This window comes from Mastigoproctus giganteus, chromosome 10, assembly GCF_048544385.1.
Source record: "Mastigoproctus giganteus isolate SK-2022 chromosome 10, ASM4854438v1, whole genome shotgun sequence".
NCBI classification, from domain to species: Eukaryota; Metazoa; Arthropoda; class Arachnida; order Uropygi; family Thelyphonidae; genus Mastigoproctus; species Mastigoproctus giganteus.
The window spans coordinates 193,893,265-193,916,735 of record NC_143584.1 but is presented as its reverse complement, the minus strand read 5'-3'; the positions used below and the strand labels follow the sequence as shown (position 1 = coordinate 193,916,735).

The window sequence follows — 23,471 nt, the reverse complement described above, 5'->3', positions numbered from 1 at the left end:
CTAACAATCTTTGCAGGTAGGTCCAAGAGAAGGAGATCATTTATCATTTCCACTCTGTTGTATCTGCCTCAAGGTGAAAATCTGGTCAGTTGTTGAAGGATTGAGTCTGAAACCACACTGATATTCTCCAATTATTTTCTCTGAATATGCTGCCAGTCTGTTATAAATAACTCCCAACAAAACCTTGTAACACTCAGCAATGTAGTACCTCTATAGTTAGAGCAAAGCAGTTCATCACCCTTCTTGTGAATTGGCTGTATGATTCCAAGTGTCCATATATCTGGGATTTTTTCCTCAGACCATATTAACAATATCAGATTATGGAGTCTCCTACATAGTGCCACTACACCATTCTTGAGCAGCTCTGTAGTTATTCCATCAGCTCCCGGTGCTTTAAAGTTCTTTAAGTACTTAATAACTTTTTTCGAATTTCTTCAAAGCTAGGGTCTTCAATGCATAATTCTACTGTATAGTACAACAGCGGTTTAGTTTCAGTCATACCTCCTGTCAAGATGCTCTCAAAATACTCTTTTCACCGTTTCAGAACTTCCTTTCTGTCAGTCAGCAAGTTTCCTTCACTATCTATACATGTAGTAAATTTCGATCGGAATTCTTGTGTACTTTCTTTAATCTTCTTATGAACCTTTCTACTTTTTTCTTGTTGTAAAGTTCCTCCATTTCGTCGACCTTCCTCCTCAAAGCTTCTCTCTTTTTCTTTCTACATATCCTAGCTGCAGCCATCTGTTTTTCCTTGTAGCATTCACTATTCGCTCTGATATTCCACTGCAAACATTTCACCTGGCTAGTCTCTTCAATTCTACTGCTACTCGGCACTTGTCATCATACCATTCCTCATTTCTCGGTCTTAAGGTCTCACCCAAGGTTATGCATGCTGTACCCAGAATTGCTTCCTTTATGCAAGTCCATTCGTCTTCAATCTTGTCACTGTTTTCCTGTTCCTGCAGTCTTCAGGCCAACTCTTCATGGTACTTTGTTTCAACAAGTCTATCTTTCAATTTCTGTACATTCCACCACTTGGTTTTCTCAGCTTTACCTTTTGCTACTAGGACTATTTTATACTTCAGTCTGGCTCCCACTAGAAAATGATCAGAATCTGAGTTGGTGCTCCTAAAAGAATGGATGTTTTCAATTTCAGTAGCCCACCTCTTAGAGACCAGTACATGATCAATCTGATTAGCCTGATTTGTACCAGGGATTTTCCATGTACCTTTATGAATATTCTTTCTTGGGAACTAGGTATTGATGACATTAAAGTTGTTGGCAGCAGCAAACTGTGCTATTCTAAGACCATTACTGTTTGTTTCTTCATGGAGGCTGTCTCTCCTAAATACTCATGAAAACGTCTTCCCTGCTTAGTTTAGCATTGAAGTCACTGAGAGTTAAAATAGCATCATGTCTTTAATTTCTTTCAACATGATCACATAATATGTAAAATATCAACTTTGCTAACAATAAATGGAATTGTCACTGCAGTTAGAGCACATTCACTCAAGAAGTCCAGGAAATTACATTTTGATGGATGAGCTGTTCACACACAACTCATGATCACAAAAGTCAGTATTCAGTTGATGATTACAAGGCTGCCATGCTTGCCCCTGGACAACAGAATGGAAGAACATTCTTTAGAAGAGCTTTTCATTCTGTGTTCCACAAGACACTGTTCCCCTCTACAGGGATCTCCAAGGTTCTAAATATTTTGTTATTAATTGTTTTATGTAATTTGTATATGTATATATTAGTTTTTAAAATGTGTTGGGGTTCCACAAAAAGTTTGGTTTGCAAAAGATTTGATAAAACTTTTCGTACAAAAATCTCACTGCTGAGTAGAGTACTCAATCTTGCCTGCAGAAGTTTTCTGCTAGATTGCATAATTAACAACTAAAGGACTCCAATGTTTTGCATGTTTAATGATACCAAACTCACTAGTGCAACCCAGTACATCAAAAATTATAAGCATTCAAAACTGTGTCTTTTTTTAATTGAACCTGTAGATTGGCTGAGGATTCCAATAAAGATTATAGTTAATGCTGTTAAAAGGAAGTTTGCCGTTTTCGGTTCAAAATACAGTCAGTCCTTGTATAACACGTGTTTACACTACACGAATTCGATCATACACGATTTATAAATAGGGGAATAATATCTTATATAACACGAACCGAATTCGCTTATGCACGATTCGCCTTTGTGTTTACAAGAAATGGCAGTCGAACGCGGAATCACCCCAACTGAATGCAACACAATAGGAATGAAGAGAAGATTCTGAAAATGTATTTGTTTTTTTATATCAGTGAAGGGGAAACACGTTTCACCATAATAACGTAAAAACCAACACAATTCCAGCTATCGGTATAATCGCAAATGCAATTAGATCGAGTTTACTACCAGTTTATAACAGATTCCACTAGCAGAAATGCAACTGGAAATTGTTTTTATTGTTTTATGGTAGTAACCCCTAGAAATGTGCTTTAGTAAAATGTGAAGTGTTAATAGTGTACCTCTGCCTTTACGGTGTTATTTGTTCAGTTGCTACACATGCGCAGCTTTGTTAATGTGCATCAAGCATGCCTCCTCATTTTGTAATTGTGATTTATTTCCTAAAAATGAGTAAAATACTTAAAAGGTGTGGAAAGGAAGTGTCCTGGTGAAAACACTGCAGTTCAGAGAGAAAAAGAAAAGCGATATCGATAAACAGAGGCGGACTGGGTCAAAAATTCTTACCCGGGAAAATTTATAGTGGCCTCATAAGCGTTTATGGACAAAATTACACCAGCCTCCGGCCCACCGGGGTTTCCCCGGTAAGGCTTATGGCTAGTCCGCCTCTGTCGATATAGAAAAAATATGAAATTGTGAAACGCTTTGAGCAAAATTATAGACCATGTGATATTGCACATGCTACAGACCTAAATGAGGCAACGCCGAAAATTACAAAGAATGCAGAGAAATAAAAACAACTTTGATAGCTGCAGCAACTCAAAGTGTAATTAAAATCCATTAGATTAAGACACAAAGAATTGGAAGAGATGGAATGGCTGTCATCTGTTTGGATAGAAAATCAAACAAAACACAAGTTTGCTTACGATAGAAGCAAAAGCATTAGCAATATTTTATTATGTAATAGTCGTAATAAAATACTTACATATTTATTGTGTTTGGTAATGTTTTGGTTTTGATTTGTGTGTTCAATCTTCGGTGTTCGGCACCTAATCCTATTTTTCCCATAGGGCCTGTTGTTTATATTGCACGAGGGTTTCTAGGAACACAACTATCGTGCTATACGAGGCCTGACTATATAGGAATGGAATACTCTCATGAATGCATTATTCAAACACTGTTTATTGTATCATTGACTTTGATTTGGAAACGAAATGTCAGAACATGTTACACATTTCATTTGTAATTGCTGCTTTTTTCCTAAAAGTTATTCTTCAAAAAAAGTTTTTTGGCATTTCCTTTAAAAAAAAATCAAACTTCGAAAGAGAAATTATTTTTAGAAATGCAAACATATATTGGATGTTCTCACATGATTAAAATCTTGAAAGCTGCATGTATATAGACTTGGTAGCAAAAGTAAGTACAGCTTAAAAGAACTGGATTAGCTATGACTGTTCATAGAAGAGAGAAGCCATACATATTGACAAATGTATAGCTTCTAAAAGTAGTGGTGGTTTTGAGCTTTCTTCTAAGAAAACAATGATAATGATATTGCTTGATTGATGATAAAATTAATGAAGGAAGAATCAAGCATGTACACCTTGGCACAGATTGACAGGTGCCCATTCTTTCATAGGTTTGCCCCATTCACCACTAGATGAAAAATAGAAATGGATGTAGAAATAGTACAGTGAAGGTTTTTTGAACATACAGTTTATCATGAAGGAATTAAATATCTTATATGTTTGCATAGTAATTACCAGTGTCTTATTGTAGCTATATTTTTATATTTCATACTTTCAGTTTAGTTTTACCACTAACTGCTTTCTATTATAAACAGGATTTCGACTTGTGTATCACCTGTTTTGAGAAAGAAGGTCATCCTCATAAAATGGAAAAGCTTGGCTTTGACCTAGATGATGGTTCTTCAACTGCTGACCAAAAGCAAACAAATCCACAAGAGTCTCGCCGTCTCTCTATTCAGAGATGCATCCAGTCTCTGGTCCATGCCTGCCAGTGTCGGGATGCCAACTGTAGGTTACCAAGTTGTCAGAAAATGAAAAGAGTTGTTCAGCATGCAAAAAGTTGCAAAAGAAAAACAAATGGAGGATGTCCTATTTGCAAGCAACTTATTGCTTTATGTTGTTATCATGCTAAGCACTGTCAAGTAAGTATTTCCTTAATTGCAATTAAAATTCCGTATGTTTTCATCTCCGAGTCAGTCACACTTTCCTTGGTTGATTTGAATTAATATTCAGAGGCTTGCTAGAAAATATTTCTGTTTATACTCCCACAGGAATCATATGACTACCATAAACACAATTATGGTGGTTACACAACCATCATCATAACCACAGTAGTGATTATGATGATGGTTGTATGTTTATTTTCGAAATTAAACCTTGCCCATAAACTGCAATTTGTGGAGGCCTAAGGACATTTAATCTACACATCATAGAAATTGCAACAAGAAGAATAGTTGTATGAATTATTGGGAAAAATTGTGTGTTGTCAAAAGTTGCAGTTGAATGCAATTGCACTACTAGAGGGCATGTAGAAAACACTTTAGCCTGACAGAATAATACCCACTTACTACTACTTCCAGGTTGTAGGTGAAGCATGTTACAGCACCTAGTTCCAGTCCACCACAGTGCTCTCCACATAGCCATAGGACCCTTTAGACCTTCACCAATTTATAGCTTGTACACAGGCAGATCTGAACTTCCACTCCATCTTCGAGATTATCTACTCTGTGTGTACACAGCAAAATTACAGTCAGTATCACATCAAAATGTGAGATGCATATGAATTATCAGGTGATGCATTTAGAAAATTTACATTTTCTAAATGCATACCTCACAGAAAAGCCTTTGGAAGATATAAACCAGTCTGTAATCAAGTCACAAAGGAGGTTAGGCAAGCTAAGGCAGATTACAAGAAGTCTCTGACAAAGGTCGTTGTTGTTTGGTTTTTAGGAGCATTAGCAACTAAGGCCATATTGCTCCGGGAATATGCGGTGGTCATTCCCTGACCTTTCCGCATCCTCCGTATTTGGTGGTGACGGGCTCGAACCCCGGTCTAATCAAGAAGCGTGTGCTACGCACTGCTGCTCCTTCCCACCTGGCTACAGAGGCGCCTCCTCTGACAAAGAATGCAAAGAATAGCAGCAAGACTTCTGTGCTTATATTAACAGTAAAAAGGAGTTGGATTGCATTGGGCCACTTAATGTCAATGATGTGACTGTTGATGACCTGCTCAGGTTGCTGACAAACTGAATAGGTATTTTGCATCTATAGATGAGGAATTCAACAAATGAGGAATTCTTTAGGGAAGAGGAGGCCAGAAATTTATCAGACTCTAATGAGGAGCTATATTATTTTGCGATAAGTGGAAGAGAAATTATTGAAGCGAAACATAAAAGAGGCACATAGTGTGGATGGGATATCTTGTAGTAGTTTTAAGAAACTTTTGCTTTTATCCTAAATAAAGCATTTTAATTAAGAGTTTATACTGGAGTCTAGTATTACAACTGCTCTTGATTGTTATTGTTGCAGGTGGGCAATTTACCTCATAAGTTTACTGATATAACACCAGTTGCTGTTTAAAGAAAATGTGAAATATGATGGAAATGTTTTTCTAAGCTGAGATTAAATGCTGTTCAAGTTTACATTGTTACTTATAATGGGCTGATTTTTTGCCTTTCTTAAATATTATTCAGAGTTATGTAAAAAGATACAAGCATGATTAATTATTCTACTTGAACAGTTACTTTAATATATAGGGTGGTTAAGTCCTTAGTTATTTTTAAAAATTAAAACTGAAATATGAAATAACAGAAATGTTTAAACAAACTTTCTAACTTGTGTTTAATATGTGAAAGGGTGTCTGACTTGTGTTTAATATGTAAAACCAACAAATGCTTCACAAGACAGAGCTTTAATAATTTGCCTTTTTTTTTAATGAAAGTAACGAGTTTTATTACATCTTTCCATCATTTTCAAGCTCTCACATGTGTAGCAAGACAAATGTTCAAGACAAATACCCCATTAACATTACAAAATGTTAAAAAATAGGAAATGTCTGAAATGACCATCTCTAGATTTATGATGAAGAATTTGTCCTTTTGATTTGACCCTTCCTTTGCCTCACACAAAATCTGTCCTTCAGGTTTTCATATCCAATGTAGCACATACATTCTCTCTCAACATAGAAAGCAATAAAGATTAATAAAGAACTTAAAAGTTTTAAGTTTGAGTGTCAGATATGGTGCTGGGTTACATAAAACTTGTTTATAAATTTATTGTAAATTGAGTTTCATTTTAATTCCATAATGCTATAAATATTTATAACTTTAATTTAATTATAATCGTATTAAGAGAACCAATTTGTCATCCAATCATTTTATTTGAAAACAACTTATTTTAACCAAAGTAGTATTAGCCAAATAGTGCAAGGAAGCCATAGTCTTTTGATTCACAAAAAAAAAAATAAAAAAAATTCCAGTACATCATTGAATGGAAATAAATATATTTTACAGATCATTTCTACCAATTTCAATGTCAGAATCTACCAGACACTATTATGAAAGTTGGTATACAGTGGTCCTTGATTGAGAAACTGAGTAAGGAGGCATAAAATATTACAAGTTATGCCAAGTCATTCTTGGCAATTTTAATAATTGCTCATAACATTTCTTGACTATCAGAGTATTCATCCAGGTTTGGGGGAAAGGGGAACTGAATTCAGATCTCTTCCTGGAGCAATTTCAGAAATGCTCTTGACAGCCAGGTCTGAACAGCAGTGCCATTGATATAGACAACTCAACATTGAAGCGGTCAAAATTGGTTATGTCTAAAAGGTGGTTGAAACAGAAATCCTGTGGCTGTATTTTAATTTGAAATGTGTATTTCTTCAGTGAAATTTAATTTCTATTGCATTGTGGACTTTTAAAAACCTCCAGCTTTTTGAAAGTCAAATGCTGGAATAGACTGGACATCAGTCTGTTCCAGGATTTGGAACATCAAACTACTGCCCAGTACTCATAGCATTTCTAACACACATGGTCTTTCAAACTGTTGATGTTCCTTGGAGCTGTCAGGCAGGTAGTAGTAGTAGTAGTAGCAGTGTCATGTGATGCAAGAAAGCAAGCGTATGAGCTTATGCAGCATCAGCCAAAAAAAAAAAAATCGCACCATTCCCTCCAAATGCCAGTCCAGTTCCTCCTTAAATTTATTTAACATATCAACTTCCACAATAACAGATGGAAGTTTGTTCCAGTAATTAACCACCCGGCTGGCTAAAGGCAAATTTCCACACATCTATTCTACCTCTGTCTTTTCTTAATTTGAATTTATGCACCCTTAGATTCGTAATCTGAACAAGTGGAAGGATCCCATCAGAATTCAGCGTGCTCAACCCATTCAAGACCTTATACACCTCAATCAGATCACCGCACAGGTGCCTAGTCTCCAGCCACTGCAATTTGCAGAACTTAAGCGTCTCGTGGTAAGAGAAACCCTTCATTCCCCTCACCAATCTTGTTGCCCTTCTCTGTACATGGCTCAAGCAAATCTACATCCTTCCTAAAATGAGGCCTTCAGCCCTGCACGCAGCACTCAAAGCGTGGCCTGACCATTGCCTTATACAGAGGGACAATTGCCTCCTTTTCCGGCGCCTCCGTAGCCGAGTGGGCAGGAGCAGCAGTGCATAGCACACGCTTCTTGATTAGACCAGGTTTCTAGCCCATTACCACCAAATACGGAGGATGCAGTAAGGTCAGGGAATGACCACCGCATATCCCCAGAGCAATATGGCCTTAGTTGCTAATGTTCCTAAAAATCAAATAACAGAACAGAACCTCCTTTTCCCTGCTATCAAGATTCCTATATATCATTGACAAAACCCCATGACCTGCCCTGGCATCCTGTCTGCATTGGTCAGAGAACTTCATATCTAACTGCACAATTTCTCACAGGTCTTTTTCATTTTCTACCATCTTAAGTGTAGTACCACACAGTTGCTATGTTTCTCTGGGGTTACTTCTACCCATATGCAGTACTTTGCATTTGTCAAGGTTAAACTGAGTTGCCACTTCTTAGCCCATCTGCCCAAATTATCTAGATCCTGTTGCAGTAGCACACTGCCATTACTGTCATTAACAACCCTGCGAACCTTTGTATCATCTGCAAACTTCGACACTAAGCCCGATATACCTTCATCAATATCATTGATAAATATACAAAACAACAGCAGATCCAACGCCGAACCCTGTGGGACTCCACTAATAACATTAGTCCACGAAGAGCATCACCCATTAATTACCACCCTCTGTCTTCTCCCACTTAACCATCCTTTTATCCATTGTAGCAACTTACCCTTAATACCATTCTGCTCCAATTTGTACAATAGTCTTACATGCGGAACATTGTCAAAAGCTTTCCTGAAATCCAAATATATGATATCAAAATTATTTTTTCAATCCACTTCCTTTGTAACCACATCATAATATCCTATCAAATTTGTCAGACAAGACTTTCCCTTAACAAACCCATACTGTGTCTGAATTATTGCTGCAGTCTTGTCTAGATGATCCTGCAATGCATCTTTAACCAGTGACTCCATTATTTTTCCTGGAACAGAAGTTAAACTAACTGGTCTGTATTTACTCGTGTCACCCTTCAATCCCCCTTTGTGAATTGGGGATACATTTGCACATCTCCAGTCCGTGGGAACCTCCCCTGAGTCCAAGGATGCTCTCAAAATTATGGCTAAGGGTTTGCTTAGTTGCTTTGCTGCCTCATTTAATATAACTGGATAGATCCCATCCACCCCAGGTGCCTTTCTTATGTTTAACTTCAACAATTTCTCCTCCACTTTGCTCTCAGTTATTACAAAATCATTAAGCACCCTGTTACAAATAAAGATGCAATTCATCTTTATACTCATTCAGTTTGCTTGCTATCTGAGCAGGATCATCAACAGTCAAACCATCGATATCAAGTGGACCAATCGGATTCATTCCCTTCCTTTTAGAGTTTATATAAGTAAAGAAATCCTTGCTGTTTTTCTTAGCATTTTTTGCCAGCGATTTCTCGTAATCTGCATTCGCCTGCCTAACCTCCTTTGTGACCTGATTGCAGACTAGCTTATATCTGCCATAGGCTTCTGAGTCGCTTGATAATTTATATGCAGGCGCCTCCGTAGCCAGGTGGGAAGGAGCAGCAGTGCGTAGCACACGCTTCTTGATTAGACCGGGGTTCGAGCCCGTCACCACCAAATATGGAGCATGCGGAAAGGTCAGGGAATGACCACTGCATATCCCGGAGCAATATGGCCTTAGTTGCTAATGCTCCTAAAAACCAAATAACAAATAACAACATAATTTATATGCATCCCATGCATTTTTCTTCTCTCTCACAAGTCTCATTAGTTCATTTGATAACCATTTAAGCCTAAACCTTGAACAATATTTCTTAATAGGTATGAAACTTTTAGTAGCATCCACGATTAATTCCTTGAATGCTTCCCACTTAGAATTTACTGTTGGTAACATTGTCAGTTGATCCCACTGTACAGAATTTAAAAACTGTCTGAGACCACTGTACTCACCTTTACGGAAGCAAAAACCCTTTCCTTTACCCCTGATGGTAATTATATCTTTAAGTAAATCCCACATCAGTACACTGTGATCACTGCCACCAAGTGGTTCCTTTATCTGCAAATTCTTAATACACAGATGATCACTGCTGATAACCAGATCAAGAGTATTACCCTCTCTGGTTGCCTCTCGAACATGCTGCTGCAGAAAACAGTCATCCAATAAATCCACAAAAGTCTTACTAGTGTGTGAGTGACCAACCCACAAGTTCCAGTCAATATCTGGGAAGTTAAAGTTAATAAAAACCTCCTCCCTTCTTATCCTGTCTATCCTTTCTGTACACATTGTACTCCCCAAATTCCAGTTCTGCATTCCTTATACTGTGTGACACCACGTAGGCAGAGGTGAAGGTGATTCTTGCATAACTTCTATTAGAATAAGTAGTGACCTGGAGAGAGGGGTGTTGTGGGTTTAAGGGACGGATGGCAGTCATCCTGGGATGTGTTAGGGTAACTACGAATAGGAGCATGTATGCTTGCATACATGCTCCTATTGTAGGAGCATGTATGCTTGCATGTATACCGATGCTAGAAGTATAGTAAATAAATTTGATGAATTTGAAGTGTTGGTCAAGACATCAAAGGCAGATATTGTTGGGATAGCAGAGATGTGGTGTCACACAGATATAAGGAATGCAGAACTGGAATTTGGGGAGTACAATGTGTACAGAAAGGATAGACAGTATAGAAAGGGAGGAGGTGTTATGCTGTTAATTAACAAAAACATAAAATCAAAAGAAGTGCTCCCCGTTGATATAGATGAACAGTGCACTGTTGAGTCAGTTCGGTGTGTCATAATCACTGCGAAAGCAAAAATAAGAGTAGGAGTGTGTTATAGGCCTAATGACTCGAATGAGTACAATGAACAATTATACACAGAAATAGTGGGCCAGTAAATCAGAATGTCTTATAATGGTGGATTTTAACTTCCCAGATATTGACTGGAACTTGTGGGTTGGTCACTCACACACTAGTCAGACTTTTGTGGATTTATTAGATTATTGTTTTCTGCAGCAGTATGTTCGAGAGGCAACCAGAGAGAGAGTAATACTCTTGATCTGGTTATCAGCAGTGATCATTTGTGTATTAAGAATTTGCAGATAAAGGAATCACTAGGTGGCAGTGATCACAGTGTACTGATGTGGGATTTACTTAAAAATATAATTACCATCAGGGGAAAAGGAAAGGGTTTTTGCTTCTGTACAGTGGGATAAACTGACGATGTTACCAACAGTAAATTCTAAGTGGGAAGCATTCAAGGAATTAATCGTGGATGCTACTAAAAGTTTCATACATATTAAGAAATATTGTTCAGGGTTTAGGCCTAAATGATTATCTAATGAACTAATGAGACTTGTAACAGGGAAGAAGACGAATGCATGGAATGCATATAAATTATCAAGCGACTCAGAAGCCTATGGCAGATATAAGCTAGTCTGTAATCAGATCACAAAGGAGGTTAGGCAGGTGAAGGCAGATTACGAGAAATCCTTGGCAAAAGATGCTAAGAAAAACAGCAAGGATTTCTTTACTTATATAAACTCTAAAAGGAAGGGGATGAATCCGATTGGTCCACTTGACAACGATGGTTCGACTGTTGATGATTCTGCTCAGATAGCAAACAAACTGAATGAGTATTTTGCATCGACATTCACACATGAGGAATTATTAAGGTTTGAAAATGGCAGAAGGTTATCAAATTGTAGCAGGATACTTAATAATTTTGTAATAACTGAGAGCAAAGTGGAGGAGAAATTGTTGAAGTTAAACATAAGAAAAGCACCTGGGGTGGATGGGATCTATCCAGTTATATTAAAGGAGGCGGAAAAGCAACTAAGCAAACCCTTAGCCATAATTTTGAGAGCATCCTTGGACTCAGGGGAGGTTCCCACGGACTGGAGATGTGCAAATGTATCCCCAATTCACAAAGGGGATCAAAGGGTGACACGAGTAATTACAGACCAGTTAGTTTCACTTCTGCTCCGGGTAAAATAATGGAGTCACTGGTTAAAGATGCATTGCAGGATCATCTAGACAAGGCTGCAGCAATAATTCAGACACAGCATGGGTTTGTTAAGGGAAAATCTTGTCTGACAAATTTGATAGGATATTATGATGTGGTTACAAAGGAACTGGATGCAAAAAAATAATTTTGATATATATATGTGGATTTCAGGAAAGCTTTTGACACTGTTCCGCATGTAAGACTATTGTACAAATTGGAGCAGAATGGTTAAGTGGGAGAAGACAGAGGGTGGTAATTAATGGGTGCTGCTCTTCGTGGACTAATGTTATTAGTGGAGTCCCACAGGGTTCGGTGTTGGGTCCACTGTTGTTTTGTATATTTATCAATGATATTGATGAAGGTATATCGGGCTTAATGTCATGGTTTGCAGATGATACAAAGGTTGGCAGGGTTGTTAATGACATTAATGGCAGATGGGCTAAGAAGTGGCAACTGAGGTTTAACCTTGACAAATGCAAAGTACTGCATATGGGTAGAAGTAACCCCAGAGAAATGTACCAACTGTGTGGTACTACTCTTGAGGTGGTAGAAAATGAAAAAGACCTGTGAGTAATTGTGCAGACAGGCTGCCAGGGCAAGTCATGGGGTTTTGTCAATGATATATAGGAATTTTGCTAGCAGGGAAAAGGTGGTGATTATCTCTCCGTATAAGGCATTGGTCGGGCCACGCCTTGAGTACTGCGTACAGGTCTGGAGGCCTCATTTTAGGAAGGATGTAGATTTACTTGAGCGTGTACAGAGAAGGGCAACAAGATTGGTGAGGGGAATGAAGGGATCCTCTTACCAAGAGAGGCTTAAGTTCTGCAAATTGCAGTGGCTAGAGACTAGGCACCTGCGCGGTGATCTGATTGAGGTTTATAAGGCCTTGAATGGGTTGAGCACGCTGAATTCTAATGGGATCCTTCCACTTGTGCAGATTACGAACCTAAGGGGGCATAAATTCAAATTAAGAAAAGACAGATGTAGAATAGATGTGTGGAAATTTGCCTTTAGCCAGTGGGTATTTAATTTCTGGAACGAACTTCCAAATGTCATTGTGGAAGTTGATAGGTTGAATAAATTTAAGGAGGAACTGGACAGGCATTTGGAAGGAATGATGTGTTATTTTTTTGTTCTTTTTTTGGCTGATGCTGCATAAGCTCATACACATTCTTTCTTGCATCACATGCCACTACTACTGTGTCTCTGCTATCCCAACAGTATCTGCCTTTGATGTCTTGACCAACACTTCAAATTCTGCAAGTATACATATACCTATCCTTATTATCAGTTACCCTAACACATCTCATATACCCACCTGTTTCACAATGACTGCCATCAGTCCCTGAAACCCCCAGCACCCTTCACTCCAGGTTGCTACTTATTTTAATAGAATTTGTGCAAGAATCACCTTCACCTCTGCCTGTGGCTACTTTTAACCTTTTAGTCTGTGAATCCCCCCCAAGCTAGCAGTTTTCCGACCCATCTAACACTGCCTCGATAGCATCAGCAAATATTCCTGCACCCTTTCTATATAAGTGTATCCCATCCCTGTAGAAACAATCTCTCCTGTTAACATTCACAGACCACGCTGAAAAAAATTCTACCCCTTGAGCCTTGCACATTCCCTCCAGTGCCAAATTGATTGACAAGGCTCTCATCGTGTATTCCCTCCTATCGTGTCTGGGCAGAATTGCAGACACTTTCAAATTTAACCCTGACTCAACTTTTTTGCAACATTGAACTGTACTTGTTAAGTAAATCTGCAGATCTCCTACTCTTAATGTCATTGGTGCCAACGTGTACAACAATATCACCTTAAAAGATGATATATGCTTTACAACGTCATCAACTTTTGCCCCTGGCAGACATACCCTGGTCCTGTTCCGTCTATCCTTTTTACACAATATATTCCCCGTCTCCCTAACAATAGAGTCACCAACAATAACTAGTTCCTTTGGGACCAGCGCATTCTGCCTTGGAGATTGCTGCTGTGTTTCCTGATGCCCAGGATGGAGCTCTGGTGTTGAGCTGGGCAGCTGAGAGCTTGATGGGCTCCTCATATTAATTTCTTTGAAGGCATCTGCCCTACATCTCAAGTTCTCATAGATGCCCAGTAGAACGCTGAGTTGATGCCTAATTTCTAGACACTCTCTGCACCTGGCACACACAGACATCCTCAAAGGCACACAAAGGTTCCTGTTTACATGCACCATTCCCATAAAACCACCGGGGTGCACCAAATCTTATCCATAGATAAACCTAAATGTGATACCTTTTCTCAGTGGGTGATAAAATGTAAATAAAACCCTCTTTGTTGTCAAATGTAATCTGGACTTGATGGAGCACAATTTTTGTTGATTGGGTTAGTGAACATTCATAATTTTTTTTTTTTTATTCTCAACTCACCTGTATCACTTCATCACTATTCTTTTTCAAACGGGGGTCCATTTTCTGGAAACCACAACTGTTACAACGCTTACAAACAAGTAAGCAAACCCTTGGCCATAATTATGAGTGCTTCTTTGGACTCAGGTGAGGTGTGCAAATGTAATCACCAATTCACAAAGGGGGTTCAAAGCGTGACACAAGTAACTGTAGACCTGTTAGTTTAACTTGTGTTTTGGTCAAATTAATGGAGTCACTGGTTAAAGAAGCATTGCAGGATCAGCTAGGCAAGACTGCAGTAATAGTTAAGACAGCTTGGGTTTGTTTGATTGGATACTATAATGTGGTCACAAAGGAACTGAATGGCAAAAATAATTTTGACATTCAGTTCCTTTGTTCAGTTCCAACAGCTTTTGATACTGTTGCACATGGAACCGCTGTACAAATTGGAGAGGTATGGCATTAAGGGTAAGTTGTTACTTTGGATAAAGGGATGGTTGAGTGGGAGACGAGAGTGATAACCAATAGACACTGCTCTTCATGGACAAATGTTATTAGTGGAGTTTCCCAGGGTTCGGTGCTGGGCCCATTGTTGTTTTGTGTATTCATCAATGATATTTATGAAGGTATGTCAGGATTAATGTCCAAGTTTGCAGATGATACAGAGGTTGGCAGGGTTGTTAACGACAGTAAAGACAGTATGCTACTCCAACTGGATCTAGACAAGTTGGGCGAATGGCGTGAGAAGTGGCAACTGAAGTTTAACATTGACAAATGCAAAGTCCTGCATATGGGTAACAATAACCCAAGAGAAACGTACCAACAGTATGGTACTACACTCAGGGAAGTGGAAAGTGAAAAAGACCTGGGGGTAAATGTGCAGCCGAATATGAAGTTTGCTGAGCAGTGCAGATGGGCTGCCAAGGGCAGGTCATGGAGTCTTGTCAATGATACAAAGGCTACTAGGAAAGTTTTGCAATATGAAGCAACAATGAATCACAGGAAGCTGCTTGTTTCTGCATGTTGAGACATGTTCATACGTGCATAGTAGCCGCCGCGCCAAGTCGGTGGGCTCAGTTATTCATTAGTAGTGAGAGTGTAAAGTGCTTGCGATGGCATCGTGGTCACGAAATGAGATAAGGACAGTTTTGCGGTATAATTTCGTGCGTGGTTTAACCATAGACCAGTGCTTAGAAGAAATGACTCTTGCACTAGATGATGATTGTCCACATCGTACAACGATATTCAGGTGGTATAGAGAATTCCAAAGGGGAAATTTCACTCTGGAGAATTCTGAGAGGCCGGGAAGGCCACAAACGTCAGTTATGGAGGAAAACGTTACTGCTGCGAGGAAAATGCTTGACGAAAACAGGCGAGTGACCTACCAACAGATAGAGGATGCTTTGGGCCTAAATGCACCAGCAATTCGTTCGATTCTGCAAGATCATTTGCACGTGAAGAAACTTTGTTCTCTCTGGGTGCCGCATCAACTGACTGAAGAGCAGATGACACGACGTGTGACTTGGTGCCGGGAGATGTTAAAAAAAGTTTGATAAGGGACAATCTCGGTGTGTGAACAACATCGTGACAGGTGACGAGACTTGGCTGTACTATTACGATCTGCCGACCAAGGCTCAAAACAAAGTTTGGGTCTTTGATGATGACGACACACCCGTAATTGTCAGAAAATCCCGATCTGTAAAGAAGAAAATGATAGCTGTATTTTTCAAATCGAGTGGAATTGTGGAACGTGTCGTTTTGGACACGCAGAAGACAGTCACAGCTAAGTGGTACACTGAACAATGCCTGCCTAAAGTCATTGGATCTATGAAGAACCTGCGGCCAAAGTCAAGAATGGACACCTGGTACATCCATCACGATAATGCTCCAGTTTACCGCGCCAAAGCCTGCACCGAATATTTGACCACGACAGTACTGAAACTTCTTGAGCACCCTCCCTACAGTCCAGACCTTGCTCCCTGCGACTTTGCACTGTTCCCACATGTGAAAATGAAGCTAAAAGGGAGGCGGTTTTCCAGTGATGAGGACCTTCTACGGGCTTGGGACAACGAGTGTGCTTTACTCCCTAGTGAAACTTGGCAGAACTGGTTTAAAGATTGGTTTCGGAGGATGGAGAGGTGTATTGAATGTAGAGGAAATTACTTGGAAAAAATTAAATAAACAAAGCTGTGTTGCAAAACTTTCCTAGTACCCTTTGTATATAGGAATTTTGCTAGCAGAGACAGGGAGGTGATTATTTCATTATTCAAGGCAATGGTCACCCCACACCTAGAGTACTGTGTACAGGTCTGGAGGCCTCATTTTAAGAAGGATATAGAGTTGCCAGAACAAGTACAAAGAAGGGCAACAAGGTTGGTGAGGGGAACAAAGGGGTGGTCTTATCAAGAAAGGCTTAAGTTCTCCAAATTGCAGTACCTGGAGAGTAGGCACATGCAAGGCGATCTGATTGAGGTGTATAAGTCCTTGAATGGGTTGAGCAAGCTGAATGCCGATGAGATTCTTCCTCTTGCTCAGATTAAGAACCTGAAGGGGCACAGATTCAAATTGAGGAAAGACAGTTGTAGAATAGATGTGCGGAAATCTGCCTATAGCCAGCGGATGGTTGATTGGTGGAACAGACTTCCATCTTTTGTTGTTGAAGTTAATAGCCTAAATAAATTTAAGGCTGAGCTGGACAGCATTTGGAATGAATGGATGGGTGAAATGGGAGGAGTTTTTTTTTTTTTTTTTTGCTGATGCTGTATAAGCTGCTTTCTTGAATCATATGCCTATGCTAATGCTATTAAATTCTTTTAGAAGAGGAAATTATACCACATTTACAAGAGCAACGGTGTACACAACAGCAATTGTCTTGGCTAAATTGCATAAATCAAGACAATTTTCATGGATGACTGAGCACCACCACACATTCCTTGTCCGCTTTAGATTCTGCTGTGTGAAAATTCAAAAATTTTCACACAGCAGAAATAATCGAGAGGAACTTCCCCAATACTCCACATTTTTCTAGATTTGATTCCTGCAGATTTTTTGGTTATGGTGGGTATTTTAAGGCCATGTTCACAGGTTTCTTTAGTCTTTAAAGAACAACATTTAATGTGAACCATGTCAATATGCTGTAGAATAACTTTGATATACTTAGATATTTGGTGCTCCTCTGGTGGTGAACTTTGGAACTTTTTATCGTTTCTCAGTAAATTTCATTAAATTTTTTACGTGACATAAAAAGATTTTCTGTGAAGTTTTATTTTTGTTTCTATATTTTGAACACAGGTGGACTTTAAAACTGTGTGGAGTTTTATTTTAATTCCATAACCCTATAAATATTTATAACTTTTAACTTAATTATGATCATATTAGAGAACCAATTTGTTATCCAATAGTTCTATTTGAAAACAAGTTTTTTTAACCAAATTAGTATTAATATTAGCCAAATAGTGCAAGGAAGCCATGGGCTTTCCATTCATTTAAGAATGGATTGGAGAAAGAGTGTAGTGTTCAGTACATAGGATGACAGAAGGAAACAAGATTTTAGAATAAGGAAACTATTTTTATGCCATGTTAAAGGCAAATTACAGGTATTAATTAATGTACAAGATAATAGTGAAATTATAGTATCCTTATTTCTAAGCATTTGCTATTCATTTTTTATGTACAAGATATTAAAGGGAGGGTTAAATAACTCTCATTTAATAAAGAATGCCAAAATTATAAAAAATTAAGAATTTTCCCAGTCTGAAGGATGGGTATGTATTAAAACAGTAATGTACATTACTACAACAAAAAAATTAAAAGTTGCACCATTAATGGCCAATGTCTGCAGGATCTGCAACCATCATGATCTATCTGGGACAGCTTTTTTGAACCACTATACCAATGTAGACAAAGGGTCAAAAGTTGATTAAAAGTTGGTTAGTAAAAGAAATTATTCAAACCTTTTAACCTTTTAATCAAAGGTTATAACCTTTGATTAAAAGAAATTGTCAAATCATCAACCATAGATAAGGAGGGTAGAAATCATTCGTATCTCAATCCCATGTTTGTTTTCAAACTCTTCCATCCACTCATACAGCTTTCTTATATCACATTAAATAGATTTTTCCTTCCTACTTATTGCTTTTATATTTATATATTTATTTATTTACTTTGTTTAAATACATCTTTTTCTGATTTTACTACAAGAGCTAAATAGGATTTTGATATTTTAATTCATTTTGTATGTAGCAAATATGTAATGCATATGCCAATGCTCAGAATGCCATTTTGGGGATTATTTCTTCTTTTTGTTGCCCTTTTATCATCCTTTGATGAAAAACAGGACCCTGAAGCAGCCATCTTGGTAATGGCATGCAGTACTGTCTGCTTTTAATGTAAGACTGGGACAACTTGTGCTTTGCTTCAAATATGACACTTCTGGTGCATAAACTTAGTTTGCTCTTATATACAAAATTATGCTTTATACTCTATGTATAAACTATAAAGTATTTAAGGGCAAAGGCCTCATGCTACAAGGTAGAATGACTAATATGCAGGTTAGTGCAAATGCATTTGCACTAACCTACATACTATGTATAATTAGTGTTATATAACTCCTGAAGGTTATTAGCTCTAAATTATTTGGAGTTTACACGATTATTTAAAGATACTGAAAAAAATTTTAGTATTAATTTCCTTTTCTTTCCTTTCTTTAGGAGGCCAAATGCCCTGTACCATTCTGCTTGAATATCAAGCACAAGTTAAGACAGCAACAACTACAACAGAGGCTACAGCAGGCTCAGATTCTGAAACGCCGTATTGCTAGTATGGCCACCATGCAGAATCGTGGAATGGCTGGACAAATGCCTCAGACTAGTCCTGGAAATTCAACAAGTAGCCAAGCCTCTCCAAATTCTCAGCCACATACCTCTCCTCATCAGCCACAACCTGGTATTGGTATGAAGCCTACAACAACAGGGCCTCCAGCAGGAGCACTTCAAGCAGTTCAGCAAGTACAGGCAGCTGCAGCACGGCAGCAAGCACCACATATGGTAACAGCAGTGAACTATGGTAAGGGAAATCCAGTAGTGAGTAGTGCGGCAGGAGGGCAGGTGATGATTCCATCACCTCAAATGCAGCCTCAGATGCAAAAACCAATGGCTCAGATGATGCCTGGTGTAACAAATCGCATGCTGCAAGGGATGAGTACTATGGGTTGTTGGGATGGGTCTTCCTTTGGACAACAAGGTATCCAGGCACAACCTCATCAACCTCAGCCTCAACAACAACAGCCACCTCAGCAGCAGCAACAGCAGCAGTTAGGGCTTCGTCAGCCTTCTCAAATGATAAACCCTGCTTCTGCTGTTGGAGGTGGTATGGGGAATCCTGCACCTCCAATGGGACCACCACAAGGTATAACTTCATCTGCTCCTTCGCCAAGTATGCAAAAGACTCAAGCACTGCATCAGTTGCTTCAAACTCTAAAATCTCCCTCCTCTCCACAACAGCAACAACAAGTGTTAAATATTCTTAAATCAAATCCTCAGTTAATGGCTGCATTTATTAAACAGCGGACACAGCAACAGCAAGCACAACAGCAGCAGCAGCAGCAGCAGCAGCAGCAGCAACAACAGCAGCAGCAGCAGCAACAACAACAGATGATGGTTGCTGGACAAGGCAATCTTATTGGTCCTCCTTCAGCTGGAGCAGGAATTGCTCAGCAACAGTGGTATCAAAAACAGCAAATATTAGCTATTCAAAGGCAACAACAACAGCAACAACAGCAGCAACAGCAACAGCAGCAAGCACAGTTCCCTCCTCCACAACCTCCAATTTATGCTCAACGCCAGCGAGCTACGCATCCAATGGCTTTTAATCCACATCATCAAAACTTTCAAAGTGATCCTGCAGGACAGTTTCAGTTTCAACAGCAGCAACAGCAAATGTTGATGCAGCCTCAGCAGCTAAAGCAACAAATGACTTCGCCAACCCATCAGCCCGTCAGTCCTCAGCAGGTTATGATGGGCCATCCACAACCCCCAGTGCCATCACCGTCACCCCAACAGTTGATGCAACAGGTGCGGTCACCCCCACCAATACAACTTCCTCGTGCCGTGAGGTCTCCCCAACCTATTGCATCACCAAGGACCACACCCCAAGCTATTCCTTCCCCTCTCCAGCAGCCTATCCCGTCTCCACACTATCCTGCCCAGACACATTCCCCCCATCCAAATTTATCTGCTGCCACACAAGGACTACCAGGACCAGACCAAATGACCACTGGGAATGATATGATGCTTACTCAACTTTCAAATACTGCATCAGCTCATGCAAGTATGAGCAGTCAGTTACAGAGTCCTGCAAACCAAGAACTTAGACTTTCAAGAGACGATGCAGATATTAGTCATCTCACGCCACAGGAACAGCTCAATAAATTTGTGGAAAACTTGTAATGTTATGAGCGTCCATGTAGGCTTAATGTAAACTCAGTTGGAAATGACAAACTGTTATTTTGACAGAACAAAAAAAAAGAGACATTTTTGGCAACAGAAGTTTTATTACTGTAATTTTATATCCATCTCATGGTGGTGTACTACAGAACTATGGGCTGTCTTTGAAAAAGCAGATACTATAATTTTTTTTACAGAAAAGCACTTATATACCCTTAACTGTGTTAAAATGTGGAGTTTTGTATAGTTCAAGTTTACTATGTTTATCACTGCATAAAATGTCAGACTTAAAATGTTTCATTTATTGTTTTGTAGATACCTAAATCTGTGGTTGGTAGCTGCTCTCTTCTTTCTACCCCTTAATGTTTGAGAATAATAGTCTGCCATAGTAACCCAACTGTTTATTTCATGGTATCTTACTCAGCCATCCATTGTCATGTTTGTATATTCATTTTAATTGTATCCTGGAGTAAATTATGTAATGCGCACATCATATCTTTTCTTACTTGCTTAACATGCTTCCCTATTCTGTTAATTAATACTTTCACAAACTAGCATTTGTATATTGTTGGGTCACATGGCATTTTTGTGATACTTGAGGGGAGAGGAAGAGGCTGTTGCCCAACTGTGCAACCTTCATCTTCCACAGTAAGGCAATGTATTTATTGAAATAGTGATAGTGTAATAAGACTTAAAGTTTCTTTATGACGTGACATTCCAAGCGTTTGAATATCATTCTCATAAAAACCTAAGCTAATCATGATTTGCTACAAATATAATGATTTAATACATCAGTGTTGCCAAACCACTGCCGCAGCATTCTGTGGCGAGGCATATTTTTGTTTTCCTTTCGTTCTTCAGCTGGTTGTGGCTGTGCAAATTTTCTAGAATCTTACTTAGATATTCGTGTCATCTGAAGAATGGGGGGGCTATAAAATGATATGCAGGTATGCAACAAAAATTGTGGTCTAGGCAATGCTGTTTCTGGAACTCTGCTTTCCCGTGCAAAACAGCTTGTCAGAAAGGTGGTGGTTATATTGGTCCAGTATATCTGCTATGGTTTTGTCTTGGAGTTGGCTGAATGTTGAAAGCTTGTTGTCTTGCACCCTGTGTGTCTGTACATTGCTACCTGTTAGGTTACCAAACAGTTGAAAAAACTGTATTGTAAATAGTGTATACATTTTCGTCTCAGTTTGAATAAATCTAGGAATGTTAAGGTCTCTTTAGCCAAGTTTGTTTATTATGGAAACACACACCCGTTTTTTTTTTTTTTTTTTTTGTTTTTGTTTTTTTTTTAACTATTTTTTTTTTTTTTTTTAATAATAGATTGTCCCACTTGTTGCCTTTTTAAATTACAGAAGTATCTAAAAAGCAATATATTTGCTAATTAATAATATAATTAAAAATATAATATTTTTATTTATGTGTTGTGTAGCAAGTAATTGTTCTTTTCATAATTAAAAGAATGTTGCATTTTGAGAAAGTAAATCTTACAACTTTATGTAGTTATTTTTATGTAGTTTTACAACAGAGATTTTATGGAATTTAAATTATTTATTTAATAATAAATGAAAGAACTTTGCATTTCTTAAGTGGATATGTTAGTTTCCAAAATTGTGAATTATGTTTGCAAAAATTGTACACAAATGGCAGCATTTGACTCAAAATAGTTGTTGTAGTAGAAGACAAATTAACAAGGAGTCTGCTGTATTATTACACCAGGTTGGGAAGACATTAATTTTTTGTAATTACATATACAGTGAAATTAATAATATGGCATCTAGAATGTCATTTTTCCCTGATATCTGCACTGAGCAAAAAATATATATAAATAAATTAAAATAAAACATACACAATCAACTTAAACTACATTCTTATATACTCCGAAAGTCACAAAATAATATACAAAAAGGGAATTAACAACTGAAACTTCTTGGCTTCTTTCAGATCTAGTTTTACTTAGATATTGTCGAACAATTCACACTAGAAAGTTTCCTATCATTGCTACCCATTCATTGCCTTGATGCATATACTGACATTCAGCTCATTCAATCAAAAATTTCCCACTTAGACAGTGCCCTCATAGCATTTTGAATTACTAAATCCTGGTAATCCACAGCATTCCAAAGTGAGTGTTGTAATCTTGGAGCATTGCATGGTATATCCCAGAGAATATCACCAAATTTTGGCACCCTATCAGTTATTTTCACTTGAATTCCTTTTGCTCCGTATGTTGATGTAATTGATTAAGTAAAATACAATTATTGAGCAATATATTAAAAATTTAATGCATTTATTCCTTCACATGCTTCATGCTATGTGGCTGGTGAGATCCAAACACAATTTTTCTCTTTTTAAAGATAATAACCAGCACAAATGGCCTTAGTTAAGCTAACACCACATATCATCCCTCTCTCAATCTTGTTTAAAGTTTTTTTGGCTTAAAACAAAAGTTGTGTACTCTATATTTACCATAAACTTAAAAAGATAAGACACAAAAAAGGGTGAGGGGGGTGTCAAAAAAAATTTGGAAAGCACTGCAGTAATGTTTCAGTTTCAATAAGAACTGGAGACTAAAGTCTTTGATTTGTTTGCTTGCTAATAATACTGTGCTTAATACTTCAACTTGAAGTATTATTGTTCTTAGTACTATTGATTTACATTGTTGCTTATTTTTCACTCATTTTTATCTTCAAAAATAATTGTAAAAATGAATACAATTAATATCACATCTAAATAGAAGATATAATTCATGAGTACACACACACACACGCACACACACGAGTATGTGCGTGTGTTTTTAAGGT

The 23,471-nt window shown here is 38.2% G+C and overlaps 1 protein-coding gene across 1 annotated transcript in view; it reads left to right on the top strand.

The window, feature by feature from the left end:
- Positions 1 to 21,900, top strand: part of LOC150079691 (histone lysine acetyltransferase CREBBP-like) — a 487,331-nt gene extending 465,431 nt beyond the window's left edge. Inside the window, exons 28-29 of the mRNA XM_090384101.1 lie at positions 4,013 to 4,339; positions 18,931 to 21,900. Of these exons, the coding sequence (XP_090240227.1) occupies positions 4,013 to 4,339; positions 18,931 to 20,667 (2,064 nt within the window). The 3' untranslated portion in view covers positions 20,668 to 21,900. The remainder of the gene's footprint in view (positions 1 to 4,012; positions 4,340 to 18,930) is intronic.
- Positions 21,901 to 23,471: the final 1,571 nt, after the last annotated feature.